General features: G+C 43.5%; 1 protein-coding gene across 3 annotated transcripts in view; it reads right to left on the minus strand.

Moving 5' to 3' along the window:
* Positions 1 to 19330, minus strand: part of LOC147120367 (integrin alpha-6-like) — a 100187-nt gene that overhangs the window by 39198 nt on the left and 41659 nt on the right. For all 3 annotated transcript variants that reach the window (XM_085986196.1, XM_085986194.1, XM_085986195.1), the window contains exons 2-5: positions 8638 to 8765; positions 3506 to 3585; positions 1732 to 1987; positions 16 to 138 (exon numbers count right to left, since the gene is read on the minus strand). In XM_085986196.1, coding sequence (XP_085842322.1) covers positions 16 to 138; positions 1732 to 1987; positions 3506 to 3585; positions 8638 to 8765 — 587 coding nt within the window. The remainder of the gene's footprint in view (positions 1 to 15; positions 139 to 1731; positions 1988 to 3505; positions 3586 to 8637; positions 8766 to 19330) is intronic.

Here is a 19330-nt window from a genome sequence, read left to right on the forward strand (position 1 = left end):
AGTCATTATGCCTACCTAAATAGCTGTTAGCGGGAACAGGTACCATTTTTTCATTCCTGATATTTTCATCACCAACTTCATAGGGTCCATCATCAAGGTTAATCTCGTCAATATTTCTGGACTCTACGTGTACAATTCCTGAGGGAACAAACAGTTAAGTGTCAGCATGAGCAGCTCTGGCAGGGACTGGGAGCAGGTTCCCTCATGGTGGGCTTGTGCCAGGGTACGTATAGCATGAATTGAGATAGAATGGGAGTTCTTGTTCTATCTACACTTAAAATTTATATTGCTCACATGATTAAATGATTTTTGAAATATCTGTGAATGATTTGTGTACCTCAGATAGCTTTGCAAATTCCAAGATGAAAAAACACAGTTGTATTTGTCACCAATATGAGAATTTTACAATGTAATTTCACTGCATCCAACTTTTTCATGATTGTAACTACAATGTCATTGGAATTTTTATTTCTAGATGCTAGATAAATGGACAGGGTCTATATTTTTCATCTGCTGTGACAATGCGCTTTGGAGTTTTACGCCTGCATATTAGTACTCAACAACTCTTACCAAAACGTACGGCAGTCTGAGATATGGCCTATAAATTTATCAGACGCGAACAGGCCTGTTAAGCCTCCAAACTGGTGGGCAGGACGCATGCGTACATTTCTGGCCGGAAGTGCGTCTCCCGCCATATTGGGAAAGGAAAAAATGAGGCTTCCAAGGCCCATGCCTGAAGCAGGTGTTAGGTCCCTCATTTGCATATGCAACGCACCTAATGCCCATTTGAGGCCTCCACTTCAGGATTGGTTTGCCTGGGCCAGCATCAGCTGCACTCAGTAAAACCAGACTTTGTGACCTACAAGGTAAGTTTTTCACATTTACTTACCTGAATGTGGAGTCCGGAGGAACAGAAGTGCTCCTCCCAACCCCACATTTAATGGAAGCTATGCAGTCGGACAAACTACAGGAAACTTTGGTTTATCCGGAGGTTAACTGTCCAGAATGCTCGAGCCACCGGCAAAAATCAGGAGCCGTTTCGTAAGGTTTTTTTTCTTTTCGTTGCTTTTTTTTCACCAGTCAGGCTCTGCAAGGTCTCGCTGAAGCTGTTGCTAAGCTACAGAGACGCTTGCAAGGTACGGCCGACTGTTTAGAAGCTGTTGCTAAGCAACAGGGTTTGTTGCCAGATACAGAGCTCAAAATCTCCGTATGTTTCAACATTAGCGCTGGTTTGTCCGGCAGTTTTGATGGGACGGCAACAGCTCGGTCCCGTCGGTGCCGGATAGCACAAAGTTTCCTGTACCTGTAAATGAGGGTCTCTTAAACTCTCAGGTGGTTTCATCGAACTGCCTGACACATGAAAGATCTGACTAGGATTCTGGTATTATTATTATGTAGAAGCATTATTATCCGTCAGAGATGAGGGGTTTGTTCTGTACTCCGAGCCCAGAATTTCCTTTAAGTTCACTTTTGGATGTGAAAAGCTTAGACCTTACCAGCAAGGCAAGTTGAACACACTCAGTGGAGGCAAGTGCCCCATGCAATCTTTAGATGACTCTTGCAATACCGTCTACAGCTGCTAACTGCTAATTCCTTACGTACATCATCATTTTAAAATGAGGTGAATCATTATTCTGCTGGGTTGGTTGTGCTTATTTTATGGATATCATTATATACCACAAGAAAACTTGCAATATTATTACAGTAATTTTTTTTTAAATTACAAGTTACCTTTCCAGTTGTAGGCACCTGGAGCCCCATACACAGAATAATTATCGCCCTTGGTAAAAGCGCTAGCTACTCCTTGCTGACAGATACCAAATTTTTCATGACCCTGAGGTCGCCCAGAACAAAGTTTCACATTGTTATCGGTTTCATAGTCCCGGAAAACTAGGTCCTGGCTCAAAATATAGCACTGTCCAGTCACGTCGCGAGATTCCTCTGGTGTATCCACATATCGCCTTTGTTCATATCGATGTGCACAAACCTGAAATTACAAAATACTTTAGGCTTTTAATGCCAAGGGTTAGCCAATAATCATAGCAATTTTCCATTGGCTTATCTATTTAGCCCACTATTAAATAGCATCCTGTTCTACTATGTTAAGCTATTTTAAGATTATTTTTCCATGCTCTAATGTAGTTACATGGCAACATCGGAACTGAAATCCTTCACAGGCACGTCATAGAAATTTTTTTTTTATAGAAGGCATCAGTGCAGAGCTTAATCCCATCCTCACCGGACATTCACACGTGTACTTTTCCAGTAGGGGTCGCTGGATAATATCAGCAGTGGAACCCTGATTTAATTTATCCTACAGCTCACCCAAGGGGTACTTAAGTTAATCTATAGCATGCTAACAGCTAAGTCAGCACAAATTAGCGGATGAACTTGGAGCCTTCCTGCTTTCTAATCCAACAGAAGGAATCAGTAAATATTGATTAACACTTTCAGTCATGTTTTCAATATGATCATACTAATTTAACATAAAATTAAGAGGAATAATTTATTAATAATTAATTTAAAATATTAGTAACAATAACAAAACCTATAAAGGAATGCAAGTGGGGGCCAGATATTTGGGGGGGGGGGGTAGGAAGAGGAAGCCATTACAAGGCCCACCCATCCACTAGTATCACAAGGTGTGAAGCTTCTATGAATCAACCACTGGCAGCAGTCTTAAAAGATAGTCAGTAAAAATCACGGCCCAGATATTCCGATCCCTATGGGTGGGTACGAGCTGTGTACACACCCGTAGGGACATTGGAAATGCCGGTTTCAGGCATACACAGTGCATGCACTGAAAACCAGCATTTCCGATCTGTCAAGAATGGTCTTGACAGATCCTCCAGCTACCCTGGAGAAGGGCCTCTGTGGGCAGATAGTTTCACTTTTTGGAGACCCTCCGCCCGCAGAAAACCCTTACAATTCTTACGCCTGGTAAAAGTAGGTGTAAGGCCTGCTTTTACCAGTTTAAGAGTTCAAAAAAGTTTTTTTTTTTAAATTTCACTTATTTATCATTTAAAAATACTTTAAAAAAGGTAAGTTTATTTTTAGCCCTGTAAAAAACTTTAATTATTGTTTTCAAAAAATTTAATTTTTGTTTAAAATACTTAATTTATTGTAATTTCAAGTAATTTTTTAAATGTGATTTAAAAAATAGTATTTAAAGTTTTACTATGTTATTGGGGTGATCTCCAGTCACATATTTGACAGGTCTTCCTGTCAAGTGTATGAAGGGAGATTCCCTTCTGTGATTGGTTCCCCATGGCCCACGTGATCCCAGGGATACTGCGAACTACATACGTCCCTGGGATATGTGGGCCCTGCGCACTTGGAGTTTGGTGAGGCCCAGGAGCGGAGCCCTCAGGTAAGGGCGTAGATTTTTCCAGATCGCAGGCCTCCGCCCGCAGGAGGCCTGTGATCGGAAAATACGGACCCACATATATTATATATGTATATATTTAAAAAGAGGGTACCATATAGAAAAGAGTTCAAAACTTACCATGACTTTTCCTCCTGGTCCCTGACTTTCCACAGATACACCCATCCATTGATTTTCTTTACTTTCCTGTGCCAGGTCAACTATAAAAAGGGTGAAAATAAAATGTTCAGAGACAAATACATCAAATATTTTCCATTAGTTGTTTTTAATGTGACATGAAGCAGCCCAATCTGATTCCACAATCCAGCTCTCCCAGTGGCAACTGCAGGAAGCGCAGACCCTGTGAGTGCCACTCCCCACTGGGCTCCTAATGATTCTAACTTTAAATTACTAAATCCCTTCACAAATCACATTAACACTCAAAACAATGGTTGGCTGATCTTCATTTAATGCATATGTTTTTGATACAATGGGAAGGACAATTTACACAGTACAATAGTAAGAAAAGGTACAATACCAAAATACTGCGGATGCTGGAAATCCGAAATAACAACAGAAAACGCTGGAAAAACTCAGCAGGCCAGGCAGCATCCATGGAGAGAGAAACAGAGTTAACATTTCAGGTCGAAGACCTTTCGTCAGAACTGGAAAAAAGCAGGCAATGGAAAGCAAGTTTAGGGGCTGGGAAAAGGGGGAGGGGATGAAAGAACAAAAGTGAAGGTCGGTGATAGGATAGAAAGCAGGAGAGATTAAGAGACATTAAGAGATATTCAAGGCAAGAGGAGGTGGTAATGGGACAGGTTAAGGAACAAAGGATGGCTCTGGATGAGGTGTGAATGGCGCTGGCAGAATGAAGGGCAGCTGCCATGTGGGAGGGAAGAAAAAAAGGCAAAACAAAAAGTGTGGATAAAAAAAAGAAAATATATGTGATAGGGGCCGAGGTTATGATCTGAAATTGTTGAACTCTATGTTGAGTCCAGAGGGCTGTAGAGTGCCTAATCGAAAGATGAGGTGCTGTTACTCAAGCTTACGCTGAGCTTCCGTGGAACAATGCAAGAGGCCGAGGACGGTGAGGTCTGAGTGGGAATGGGAGCGCAATTCACACTTCATCTAGAGCCATCCTTTATTCCTTAACCTGTCCCATTACCACCTCCTCTTGCCTTGAATATCTCTTAATGTCTCTTAATCTCTCCTGCTTTCTATCCTATCACTGACCTTCCCTTTTGTTCTTTCATCCCCTCCTCCTTTTCCCAGCCCCTAAACTGGTTTTCCATTTCCTGCATTTTTCCAGTTCTGACAAAAGGACTTCGACCTGAAACGTTAACTCTGTTTCTATCTCCACGGATGCTGCCTGGCCTGCTGAGTTTTTCCAGCGTTTTCTGTTGTTATTTCAGCCAATACTATGTCAGGTCACACTGAAGGCCCAGGATTCAGGAACTTCCCAAGTTAGAGAGATCCCGCCTATGTTGATGGCCATGTTTGGGGTAGGTGGATACTCCACCCCAAAAGGCCATCCCGGAAAGTTCAACAAAAGGCTGGGACCCAGTGTATCAGGCCTATTTCCTAACCCCTGCAGCAGACTCCCACCTAAGGCACAACACTGAGGTATCACAGATTTTCTGGGCCATTGACTTTTGTGGAACACAATAGCTACCACCAGAGCACTGTGAATAAAAATACTTCCAATGCTGCGTTAGGCATTCAGAAAGGATCCTGCATTCACATGCTAATTTTCTGAATGCACCATCCTTTTGGAAAACTAATGGCCCATTTATATGGGAGAACAACTTCCTGAAGTGGTTCTCTTATGCTGGCTCCCAACCCTGCTGCTGGAGAAACTGCTCCGTGTATACGGCAGGATAGTTTCTATAGCAAAAGCAAGATACTGCGGATGCTGGAAATCTGAAAATCTGAAATAAAATCAGAAAATGCTGGAAATATTCAGCAGGTCAGGCAGCATCTGTGGAGAGAGAGTGAGTTAACATTTCAGGTCAATGACTACTGCATTCCTAACAGAGTTGCTAATTCACCACCACCACCGCCCCCCCCCCCCCCAACCCCCGCCTCCATCCCACACAACTCAGCTCATGTTTTTTTGGTGCCATTGCAATCAATTTGATGGCCCTTCCCAGAGTCCTCACCCTCCCCAGTGCTTCAAACTTGTTAGAGGATAATATGCTCTGGGTGGTTCTATCTCTCTTAACTTTCCCTGATCTGTGGATAGTCACCACTCCTTCCTCTTCCACTGGTAGCCCCCTTTCTCCAGAAATGATTCTCCCTTCCCATTATGTTGGATTGTCTACAACTCTGCCTCAAGTTCTGACATCTTGAGCTCAAGTAATCCAAGTTGGAGATATTTTCCCCAGATGTGTTGTCCAAGTTAACATCTGTTTCTCCAAACTCCCACATCCTGCAGGAACCACACATCGCTGCCCCATCCTGAGCTGCCATTTTTACGAGAAATGGTAATTAAGTTTATATTCTTTATCTTCTTATGTCAGATAAACTAATTTGTACTCCCTCCTCTTTTCCTACATTCCCACCCATCCAAATTACCATTTTCAAAGCACTGTTTTCACTCTGTTTACCAGCTCATTTGTAGTGTGCTTTCTGCATGACCTTCGAAAGAAACACCCAACTATTTACCTTAGTTGCAGGCTACTGCCACGATAGGTGCTTATTCTAAAGAAATAGAATGTTTCAGCGTCATCTGGTTGCTACAGAAACTACAATCGTATTTAAAAGACTGCCTTTATTGTACTTTCTGAACACTGTACTCACACTAAGAGACGGTCAACTTGTGGCAAAAATGTTCATCTACTGTTTTAGAGCAGTGCCTTGTAAGAATACAAAATGCTCCAATGTCATCTCATTCCCAAAACCAAAATACTAATGCATCACCTCGGATCAAGGATAAATGCAGATTTGAGACACATAATCATCACATCAACGGTATTCAGTATAGAATTCAAAAGGGAAGGAGTCATGTGACAAAAATGAAGTATTTTTGCCTTGTTTTAGTTTCTAGATGTTGCTTTAACAAGATATAGTTTTAAAATTAGCTGCAGTTAAAATCCACATTCCAATTTAGCGAGATACAAAAGTTGTGGACACGGTCCAAAGCCGGCTTTCTAACAAAGGCTAGAAGGAGGAGCCAAGCCACATTGGAACAAAAGACATACTAGGAGATTTTCTTGGGTCTGCGCCCAGACACATTGGATTGCCTGGGCACAGTGGGTATCGGGAAAATGGATGGGTTAGAGCTCAAGCCTGTTAAGGAACCTGCCTGATTTTCCTCCATTTATTTAAATGGAAGGGAAATCGGGCAGATCCCTTTACAGGTGTGTGCTCTGACCCACCCAATTTTCTGATATTTGTTGCGTTTAGTCTGAGTACGACCCAGGAAAATCTCCCATCTATACTGTGTGATTTGCTCAGTTACGTATGTGACCACCGTTTACTTTTGATTGTAGTGGACAGTTATTCAAATGTAGGAAATGCCAGCAACTGTTTTCAGCCTCATTTAATAAGCGCAGTACAGTGAGCTGAGACAGTTTGAAGCTTCAGAGAAGAGAGGCAGAAAAGGCACAAAATATAACAGTAAGTTGCAGTGAAGTGTTTCAAACCACATAGATACATTGAAAAGAAAAGCATGGAACTTCAAAGTCAGTTTTTAATGATTTTCACTACTAAGTTCCTAGGTTTTATTGGGGTGTTAAATCAGTAAAAACTCAATTCCTCCCGAATTGAAGAAAACCCTCAAAATTTTCCATTGCTTTCCTACCAAAAAATCAGATCTAAGTTCCACTTCATTAAAGCATAGTTTTAAAAGATTAAGGGGGAGAAATTCAGTATCGCCCCGTTTGGGGCGCTATTATTGGCGGTGCGCAAAGTTTAGCGCCTGGTGCTAATTATCGCCTCTGACAGCAAACTTGGCTTTTATCGCCCCTGGAGGTGATTGGAGCGCTAAATCAGGCGCTACACACCTCTCTTAAGGCGCTAATGCCGAGGAGCGAGGCGCTACCTCACAGCGCTGGCGAAGCTCATGTGATTTCAGTCAGCAATGTAACACAGGCACACTGGCACCATCCAGTTCTTAAAGGGGAGTTCTGACGAATGGTCATCAACCTGAAACGTTAAATCTGTTTCTCTCTTCACAGATGCTGCTTGACCTGCTGAGTTTCTCCTGCATTTTCTGTTTTTATCTTAAAGGGGAGGGTCGATCTTGCTCTGCATCCACATCCTGCTCATTGTAGCCTTGAATCTCGGCCTGGAGAGACCTGTACATCAAATCTGCTGGAAAGAACAATGGAGAGAACCAGGGGAAGAGCTCAGAGTGCAGACCCCACTGTCTCTTCTAAATCGATACAAGGAAGGGCAAATCAAAACCAACCTGCAAAGTGCTGCTCAGAGTGTTGAATCTCTCCGGAAGTCTCTCTCTCTCTCTCTCTCAGAATGTGTGGTGCAAAAATGTCACCGACAAATAAAGGCAGGAAGTGGTCGCCTTTAAATAGCGCTCCCCTAGTCCCTTTCTGACAGCAGAACGCTCCCCTCAACCGGTCGTTGCTAGCGGCAGGCGGTAAGGCAGGGGGCGCCATTCAATTTCCAGTCCGGGGCGCTAACGGGGCATTGCGCACTCGACTGACGTCACGATCTGCCGGCGCAGCAGATCGTGGCGGTATTGTTTAGCGCCGCCGCAAAATGTCCAGTCAATTTCACGAGAGGCGCAGATATCGCCGCGCCCAGGCGCTAGTTGCTTTGCGCCCCACTTAGCGCCCTCTTAAGGCGCTACCAACTGAATTTTCCCCCCGAAGACTTTATTTGGAATTACAGCATAGCCAATAAACTTAACTAACAATCTCAAATCAATGGAGCAATTTAAAGCTCCAAAGATTCAGGAGTATTTTAAGGGTCCTATAAGTCATGTAAACGGCCACTGAAAAAGCTGATTGCATGTGCAAAACTTGAGCTGTTGGCAACTATGATTTTGTCCATCACTGAAACATGGGGTAGGGGGTGGTCTGTGGATTGCTGTTTAACTTTCCCAAGTTTGGTTTGTAAAGAAAGGGTAGGAGTTTTTAATGTTAATTTACATACTGTGCAATACACGGAAAATTATGAAATTCTTTTCAACCCTCCTGGTGGTTAAAAAATTGCCTACAAGCCCGCAGCATTTTCTGGTTAAACATTTTCAATGGGGTTGTCCGTATCATTGGCTTGACAGTAAACTCGGTTTAATAATGAACACTCACCATCGTTGTCAAAAATGGCACGCTCACAGTCATTTTCTTGGGGTGTAATGGGGCATTTGTACAATCCTCCTGTTACAGTAGCTTTTTGTTCTGGAAATGCCTTTGCTTTCGGAGCACCGACCAATAGTCTGTTTAGAAGATTATTTTTAAAAAGGTTAGAAGTGAGAGAATACAACACCATAGCCCAAATAAATTAGTACATGTAGGACAGGCCAAAGTGGAGAACTTTACTGAGACTAAAAGAAAAAGAGTTTTGTGCCACCACTTTGAGAGGTCTAAGCCTGGAATCTTCTAGTCTTTGGGATTGATTCCCACAGATGTCTATGCAGAAGCTGTCCTGAAAGCATAAAAATAGGCTAGGCCACTGCCAAACTTCACTTCAAAACAAGTCAGCTTAGCACATACTGCTAGAAGTCTTCTCTTGTGCTGGCCCCAAGTATAACTGCAAGCTGGTTTCTGAACATGCCTTAACACAAATCAAATTGTTTGCAGAAGTGTAACGATTCATGATCATTCACTGGACGTTATGTTTGCAGAACACACTTGCTTAAACTTTAACCTGCATTTCCTGTAAAAATTGATATGTTTGAGAGGATTGAATAAATTAGTATCAGCATCCAGGCCAGGAATTGCATGCGAAGTAAAGATCGTTTTAATCTGTTCCAACATTTCAGTTTCACAGAGCCTCAGAGCGCATTCAATGGGAGACAAGGTCGCAACAGTGTTACCAAGTTACAGTGTGAAGATCAGGTAGCTGGAGTCCTATACAGTACATTTTTGTTAATTATTGTAACCTTTAAGGCATTGGGCCTGAATTTGCGATCTGAGGCTTCCCGCGGGCAGATGCCTCCGATCAAATTTTCTACGCATTTACCTGGTGGTCCAGAGGATACGGAGGCTTGCGATCATGGGTCTCTCCTGGTTGAAATGCGTAGAGGCCTACGTGTCCCAGGGGCGCATGTGGTTCGCAAGCGCCCCGGGATCATGTGGACCAGCCCAACCAATGAAAGAAGGGAATCCCCATTCATACTTTTGACAGTTCTGTATGTACGGAACTGTCAAAAGTATGAATGGAGATGACTTAAAAAATACACGAGCACATGAAATTTTTTAAATTACATATATAAAATTAATTAAAATGGCATTTAATTAAATATTTAAAAAAAAAATTTAAAAATGTTTTAATGGGGCTAAAAATAAACTTACCTTATTGGACAGGGTTTTTAATGTATAAGTGATTGATAACATTTTATTTTTCTATTTTTTAAAACTCTTATGCTGGTAAAAGCAGGCCTTATGCCTGCTTTTACCAGACTTAAGAATTCCACGGCCTTTCAGCGGGCGGAAGTTGGGCAAATAGCGCAACTCTCCACCCGCAGAGGCCCTTTTCCCATGGGCCCAGAAATTCGGGTTGGGGGCTTCCCGGGGGTGCAAACCCCCGATCTGCACTTACCTTGTGCGCCGGCCGTTGAGCTGTAGGGCCCCGTGGAATTCCTATCAGGGGCCTGGCCCAGCTGCCGGCGCGCAGTGCTTGCGTATCCCAGGGGCGCAGTTAGTTCGAAGTGCTGTCAAGACTTATAAATACTACGGCCCCAAAATAGCACTAAATCTTCAAATAAATTTTTTAAAAACATCACATTTTAAAAATAAACTATAAATTACACGAAATAACTATTTTAAACAATAATTTAAATTTTTGAAAAAAATAATTTTATTTTCTAACGGGGCTAAAAATCAACTTACCTTGCTTTAAAGTATTTAAAAATAATAAACCTGTGGAAAAAATGTTTTAATTTTAATTAATTCACCACTTACCTTGTAAAAAGCAGGCCTTACGCCTGCTTTTTAAATTTCTAAATTCTGCAGGCTTACCTTCATGGAAAAACCTGTAAAAAAAAAGGAAGTTCCATGCGCACGCACAGCCTCCCCCGCGCACGCATTGGACCTCTGAACCTCTTCGTTCAGAGGAACGGAAGTGCCGGTTTCCCGCGCATGTGCAGTGCATGCAGGAAACCGGCACTTCCATCAGGCCTACGGGTGAGTACCCCATGCGTACTCACCCGTGGAGACCCGAATTTCTGGGCCATGAATGCGAAGGATCTATCAAGAAGATTCTTGACAGATTGCAAGTGCCGGGTTTCAGCGCATGCATTTCGCACGCCTAAACCTGGCACTTGCGCGGCCCCAACGAGCGCGTGCGCACCTCGGACGCACCCATAGGGGTCGCAAAATACAGCCTATTATATTAATTAAAAATATATACACTTCAAAGTGAAACTATTATTGAGAAGAAATAAAACAAATTTAAAAATAGAAACAAAGCTTTCCTGTCTTGGGCAATATTAATTTTAACCAGTTTGCTTAAGTTTCTAAAGGGATCTGTTCAAATACCATAGCCTTGATTTCCTGTCTTAGCGGAAGAGGGGCGCAGCTTCGGCGCAACAGAGCTCCCCTCCCAGAGATGTTCCCCCGACCGATTTTCCGGCCACGGGGGAGTCATTTGCCTGATTTTGGTGGCCCAAGGCCTCTGCCGAGGATCTGCCTGAGGAACAAATCCACCAACCCTCAGAATCCCACCACAGCTGCTGCTAAAACTCGATAATATTAGAATTTTTTGAACATTTTGAATTTGGTGCCACAGCCTGTGCACAGGCTCCCTGCATTTAAAAAAACTTTAAATCCCCTCTACTGGCCCCAGCACGCTGCATTCAGTGTTATTGTGGCAAAATGACAGGAAACATATTGGGTGATATTTTCCCCACATTTGCATGTTTATAATCTGCCAGCCCATAAATGCTGTGCAGCACGTCCCTGATCCATTTTCATCCGACTTCTGCTGGAAAACAATCAGCGGAAGGAGGGAAATCCCAGCCCGCATTTCCCAAAGTAATCCCGAACTCCAAAAATGACTGAAAAACAATGATTCCTTAAAAAATAAATACCAACTGTTTAACAGACGTTCTTCCTTTTTCAACGAATACCTTAAAGCAACCAGTCAGAAACTTCAACAGGTGCATAAAATGTCTTCAGAGTTGTCCAGTTCATGTTCACTCAGGAGGACCAGATGTATTGAGCAAACCCCCAACAATTTTAGGCTGAATTTTCCGTGGTGGTAGCGGGCGCGATCGACAGTGGGTCAGGTGGGAAAGGTCGTGAACCCGCTGTCATAGAGTCATAATGGCACAGAAGGCGGCCATTTGGCCCATCGAGTCCGTGCCGGCTCTCTGTAGAGCAATCCAGTCAGTCCCATTCCCCCGCTCAATCCCCATAGCCCTGCAAGTTTATTTCCCTCAAGTGCCTATCCAGTCTCCCCTTGAAAACATTAAGGCCTAGAAATTCATTAAGGCGCTGCCAGCTTTGCGCCCAGTTAACGCCTAAAGAGTGATTTTGCGCCAGAAATGAGTTTGCGCAGATATTCAGCGCAGCGGTATTGGCGGCGGTAGCCGTTAGCGCTGCGCCGGCACCGATGACGTCATCGGTGTGCGCAGTGCCCCGGTTCCGCCCCGAAACCGGCCCGATCCCCATATTTAGTTGCGGCCGCCTCCTCCGAAGCGGCCGCAAACAGCGACCAGAAAATGGGGCCGTCCTGCTGCCTTAGTGGGGCGCTTTAAAGCGGAAGGTGCGGCCGGCTGCTTTTTCGGCGGCCGCCTGCCCGCACCTCCTTCCCCGGCCTCCTCCACCACCCCCCCCCCCCCCCCACGGCATTGCCGGCTGCTTTCCGCGAGCCCGGCACTTCTCCGTGGTGCCAGGCTCATTTGCCGGCACTATCCAACGGCGATCTCCCCGTTGCAGGCAGCTCCCCCTTAAGAGAAGGAGGAGGCCTGCAGTACCGCAGCCTGCCGCTCCGCAGCGGCTGGCGCAGCGGCGCCAAGAGCGCTGATATTCAGTGTCAGCGCCCCAAGCGGAGGCGGGCACACCCTGGTATAGCGCCCGGTTCCGAATTGGGGCGCTAACAATGAATATCTGACGATCGCTATAGGCTTCCCGCCCAGCGCTAACTTTTGGGCGCTAGCCAGCTGGCGGGGCCATAGTGAATTTCTAGGCCTAAGTGTGTCCACTTCCACCACTTCTGTCAGCAGCGAGTTCCAGGTCCTCACCACTCGCTGCGTAAAAAAGTTTTTACTCACATCCTCCCTGTATGTCTTGCCCAAAACCTTAAATCTGTGTCCCCTAGTCTTGTACCATCAACTAGTGGGAACAGCCTTTCCCCATCTAGCCTAAAACCCGTCATAATCTTGTACACCTCTATCAAATCACCCCTCAACCTCCTTTGTTCTAATGAAAACAAATCCAACTTCTCCAACCTGTTCTTGTAGCTAAGATCCCCCAACCCCAGAACCATTCTGGCAAATCTCCTCTGCACCCTCTCTAGGGCCTTCAGATCCTTCCTAAAGTGTGGTGACCAGAACTGGACGCAATACTCCAGTTGTGGCCTAACCAGCGCTTTATAAAGATTCAGCATAACTTCTCTACTTTTGTACTCAATACCTCTATTTATGAAGCCCAAGATCCCATATGCTTTTCTAACCACTCTCTCAATATGTCCCGCCACCTTCAGGGACCTATGCACATTAACTCCCAGATCCCTCTGTCCCTGCACACTCTTTAAAACTGTGCCATTAAGTGTATATTGCCTCTCCCTGTTCATTCTGCCAAAATGCATCACCTCACACTTCTCTGTATTAAATTCCATCTGCCACTTGCCTGCCCATTCTGCTAGCCTTTCTATGTCCTGTTGTAGTCGATTGGTATCATCATCACTGTTTGCCACATCCCCAAGTTTGGTGTCATTGGCAAATTTAGAAATTCTACTTTGTATTCCAATATCCAGGTCATTTATATATATAAAAAAAGCAGTGGCCCCAGCACTGACCCTTGGGGAACACCACTGTCTACCATCCTTCAGTCTGAAAAACGGCCATTTACCTCAACTCACTGTTTTCTGTCCTTAAGCCAATTCCTTATCCAAGCTGCCACTGACCCACCTATTCCATGAGCCTCAATTTTGTTAACCAGCCTTCTATGTGGTACTTTGTCAAACACCTTCCAAAAATCCATGTAGACAACATCCAATGCATTCCCTTTATCAATCCTCCCTGTTACTTCATCAAAAAATGTCATCCCGCTCCCATGCTCCTTTCCCACAGGCATGTCTGTCACCGAGGAGCTGACCCGACCGGCAGCGGCGGGGGACCCAATTGAAATCATTATGAGGTGCTTTATAGGCACTTAGGAGTCTTTTCCCCCCTACTTTTTAAATTTCCCTGCATGGCCACGGGATTCACGCAGCTCAGGAACCTGTCTGTCAACCTGATGCGTGCATGCTGTGGCCATTGCTCCAGCTGATTACTTGCTGATTACAGCATGGAAAACAAAGCAAAATAAAAAATATGTTGATTACGTCAGCTAACAGACTGATGGAGATTCTGTTCTACTTGAAAAGCTACTGGTAAATGTTAATTCGGAAATTCCTGAAGAGTTGTAAGTGCTAACCTGGATGGTGAGGGAAATACATTTTTCACTGGCCATTCTTGGCTGTTTCCTTCCAACCTCACAGTAATTGCAGTGAATGATCTGCACTATAAAAAATGACATATACAATTTTTGTGTTGTTTCTGGTCAGGTTTTTCTCACTGTGATTGTCCAGTTACACATTAAATCAAGTCATCAACCATAACAATTTCATTCTCATCACTCATTCCACTGGTTCAATTTGCTTTCAGTCCCTGAATACGACTAATGTAATTTTTCAGTCTGAGACTTTAGGGTGAATTTCTGCAGAGGTTCTCTCACTTGCCCATTGTTAACTTCAATGGAAGAGCTGCAGAAATCCCAGAAATGCACTGTAAGCACCACTTACACTGTTTGTCAGGGATTCCACAGCTCTTCCGCTGAACTTGCATAAGATTGTAATTCCACCACTTCACAATTACATTTAAAATCTGCTTAATTTTATGTATTACCTATAAAAACACACATCTTTTATTTGTACCAATTACTGATACAAAAGTCTATAGATTTGACTAAAGCACCAATAACTTCCTAATTAATGTACTTTTTAAATTATGTTCTTGATCGCATTTGTAGAAGGCGACATATTACTTAATGATAATATTATTTAAATATTTCTTTGTCACTCATATACAACTTTTATTATATTATTGTACAGTAAAAGATTCAACAACCACTATGTTAGATTAAACTTAAAATTTAATGTGGCCATGGTCCCTTTAAGGATCCTGGCTTAAAACGCATCATGAATAACATCACCAGATCCACTCCATCTAATTGGGCCGGGTAACGCGCTAGGCGGGCTTAATAGGCCCCATTAAGGCAAGTTCATTTTCTACAGCGGGATGGAGCCAGCAACGGGGTCGCGACCCGACATGGACACTGCCTGCACCGGACCCACCCTAGTAAGGAAAATTCCGGCCCTGGTTTCTCCTAACTTTAAAGTGAGATTGGTCGCCAACTACCAACATTTTAAAATTTCAAACTTTGTGTAAAATTTTTCTTGGTTTGCTAAACAAATTTAAGAATGGGATGTTCTACACACAGCGTTGCATTATCCCAATATTTTGATACGTAAAAACAGTGCACACAGTTTAATTGTACTAGTTTCTGAATTGGTTGCAATTCATTAAAATCTCACTTTAGTTTATTTTACATTATTTGGAAGTGTGGGTATGAGGGAGAGGGAGAAAAGGAAAAAAAGATACACATTTAAATAATCACAACTCCTAAGGATATCTAATCTTTTAAATACTGTAGTTAAGCTCCGCTGGTTTGGCACACTAGGAGGTAATTTTCACTTTGGGCGATCGTGTAAAATGGCCAATATTGGATCAGCTACCGTTATACATCACTCCTGATTGAAGTCAATGGAAATTAAAGCAAAAATCAAGAGGTATCGCCCAAAGTCAAAATTACCCCAGAGAGTCAAGACCAAGTGCAGTATACAGGTCAAATGGGGTTAATGGTGGACAAGAGGGCAATACAGGAAAAAGAGAGATGGAAGGAGAGGACAGAAGCAATGAAGGTTCTTTAGATAATGCTGCTAGGCCTACTTGGACCACAAGGGGGAAAAGTTCATGACGCTATAAAGAAAAGTTGAATGATCATATGCACAAATCAGAGAAGCACAAAGCTGTGCTTTAGAGAAAAAATCCTTTTTCTTATTCACAAAAATAATTTTTAAAAACCTGTCCAAGGACTTACTAATACAGCAACCCAGTGGTGAGGATAAGAATACAGCTGCAGCAACTATTTTTTTGATTTAACGTTATGTGATTGTTTAATATTGCACAGCCCTATCACAGTGCCAACTGCAAGCTTCACAGATATTGAAGGTAGATGGGTCTCTTTTAAAATGGAACATGGTGGCCCACCTGCCACTTTTAATACATTATAGATATTTAAATCTGGCAACTTCAACTGTACTGTAATGCTGCTACATATTAAAATATTTCCTTACAGATGTGCCAACACAAGGACATAATGTACAGATTCATCTTGTGATGCAATTGTATAGAGCTTAATAATTGACAATTTCCAGATGCTAGTGTTTCATTCAAAGTGAAATTGAACAGAAGTTGTGAGTAGTGCAAGATGCAAAGAAAAAATAAATGAGATTCTGACTGGATCACTTGTGCGTGGACAGATACTGGGCCAAATTCCTTAAATGCCAGCATCAGCAAAGATATCAACATTTTGTAAGAATGCCTTCCCTCCCCCTTTTTCTTCTAAAGAACAATTACTTGCTTTCATTTCATGAAATTAAGCATGGTGTCAAACAGCAGTAGCCACAGGCCATTATTAGATGCCTGTGTATGACGCTTCTGAAACCATCAGTCATGAACTTGAACAAAGGACAAAAGATGGATGAGAAGCTTGAAAACTTCTGAAAAGGAAAAGTACAAAGAACCTTTCAGCAGCTAAAACATGAGGGTTAGCAGAACTGCACAACAATGGCAAGACAAATAAAAGCTCCCTGACTCCAACTCGAACTTCTCTTTTCAATGCATTTCTACTTCCCTCCCAGTGTGGTTTTATGATAGTCATGAATCAGTTTTAGAATAAAAAGAAGTACATGTACAACAACAAAAAAGAAAATTAGTCATAGATGTACCATACATTTCTAGGGCATTCACATTTTCTTTTAATCTAGTTCAAGACTAGAAAATATCTATATTTAGAATAGAACAACTAAGTGCAAGTACAAATGATACCCGAAGTTTAAAACAAGTAAATACTAATACAGGCTCTGAAATTCCACATGCTTTTCAGCATTTATTCCGTGTAAAATCAAGACACCAAACTGGGGCAGAAGCCATTTGTTCTGGCTTCCCACTCAGATTCAACTACTCTCACCCACCTACAAGATTTTCAAAACGCAATTGGGCCCTTCACATAATCCACCCGTCAAGTACCCAGCACTGGATATAATAAAATAATATATGATATGCTGGAGGGTCAGTGCCCAGCTCTGCATTTCCTTGCTTTACACTCTTAATACACGAAGTTAGAAATGAGAAATAAAAGATACATCTGCTGCCAGGATCAGCTGAGACAACTGCAAGTGAAAAGTTTCTGAGCTCAAAGAGTTTTGAGTAGCAACAACTTTTTGGAGTAATTTTTAAAACATTCTTTCTGCTTACAGAGCCTTAGACTTGTTTCTGGCAGTGAGAGACCAACAGGAGATTTTGACCATTGTTGTCAATCCCAAAGACGGCTTCTTAGGAGCAAGTATGGTATTCCCTATGGGCATACTCTCAATTCATGAAGGAGGAGGAAGGACAGACATGAGAGTGAAGCAGGATTGAAGGAGGACGTGCCCAGATATTTACCCCACATCCCGTCAAGAATATGCAGACAACACATAATCTACGATGACCTAAGTGAGCAGATGCGTATTAGAAGAGAGTGCTTCACTAAGGAGGGAATATGGGAGCTCTGCCACTTCTCATGGAGACCTGCAGCGATACTTATCTGCCCACAGTGAAACTTATCTGCCTGCACTGTCTGTGGCTGTGAAGGCAACAACTGCAATGAATTTTTATGCCACAGGGTCATTTCAGGCAACCATGGGGGATCTCGGTAATATCAGTCAGGGTGCAGTACAGGCACGTAACCATTATGAGAGCTAGGCAATTCATCAACTTTAGCATCAGAGCAAGGCAGCAGCAAAGTAGGGCCATCCAGTTTTACGAGGTTTTCGAGGTCCACGGTGCAATAGATGTCACCCACATTGCTTTTCAAGCTCCTACAGAAAACGCCCTCAACTACCTCAACAGGAAGGGCTTCCCCTCCCTGAATGTACAGATTGTGTGCGACAACATGCAAAGCATCCTACATGTTAATGTAAGATATGCTGGAAGTCACCACAATTCATTCATCCTTTGAAATTCAGCCCTCCATAACCAATTCAAGGAAGATCAAGTCAATGGATGGCTTACAAGGCCTACCGCATGCGCCCATGGATGATGACCTCACTATATTGCCTGAACAGCATCAGACGAGTGCTACAATGAGGCACAGGCCTGTTCCAGAATGGCCACTGAGAAGGGAATCAAGGAATATGGGGATAGGGTGGGAAAGTGGATTTGAGGTAGAAGATTGGCCATGATCTTATTGAATGGTGGAGCGGGCTCGAGGGGCCTTAAGGCCTACTCCTGCTCCTATTTGACCATCGAGGTCCTAAAGAAGCATTTTCATTGCCTAGACAGGTCAGGAGAAGCTCTCTAGTATGCTCCAGTTCCCGTGTCCTGCATTGTTATAGCCTGCTGTGCCTAGCACAACTTCACCATACAAAAAGGTGATAGTTTGCTCCTTTGAAGAAGCCATTGCTGGCTGCATATCTGGAGCTTGTTCCTGGGCAGCTTGGTGTCATAGAAACATAGAAACATAGAAGATGGAGTAGGCCATTTGGCCCTTCGAGCCTGCTCCGCCATTCAACGAGATCATGGCTGATCATCCAAACCCTAGCACCCGGTCCCGACACTGACAGCCATCCCACCCAAGCCCTATCCCCGTAACCCCATAACCCCATGTATTTAATCCCCCCTAACACTAAGGGCCAATTTTTATCATGGCCAATCAACCAAACCCGCACATTTTTGGACTGTGGGAGGAAACCGGAGCACCCGGAGAAAACCCACGCAGACACGGGGAGAATGTGCAAACTCCACACAGACAGTCACCCGAGGCCGGATTTGAACCCGGGTCCCTGGCGCTGTGAGGCAACAGTGCTAACCACTATGCCACCTCATATGTTCTACTGGCATGGTGCTCTTGCAGGAAGGGGGAGGTGGCAAGGAGGTCGGATGACAACAGACTCAGGCTGGTGATCTCCAGCTGCCACTATTCTGCTGGGCCTCCTGGTCAGCAGACTCGCTGGTCTAGTGGCAGTTATCAGATCCTAAATACTCTAGAGAGAAGGCAACCTGCACGCAGGGTACTGTCCATTTTGTCCCCAACTGCCACCAGAATGAGAGCTGTAGACTCCAAAGTAACACTTGTCAGTTGCTGCACATTCTTAGAGACTGATCTAAAGAGTCTGTATGTACACGTGTAATGGTCCTTGAGCATCCTTCTTTTCAGATGAGTACCCATGACATCTGTATCTCATAACTCTGAAGCCATTAGCAACCACCTCCTTGGTCTCACCCACTTCTATGGCTCTCTTGCACTCTGT

The sequence above is a fragment of the Somniosus microcephalus genome, chromosome 4 (genome assembly GCF_052327205.1).
Source record: "Somniosus microcephalus isolate GS21.2 chromosome 4, FLI_Smic_1.0, whole genome shotgun sequence".
NCBI classification, from domain to species: Eukaryota; Metazoa; Chordata; class Chondrichthyes; order Squaliformes; family Somniosidae; genus Somniosus; species Somniosus microcephalus.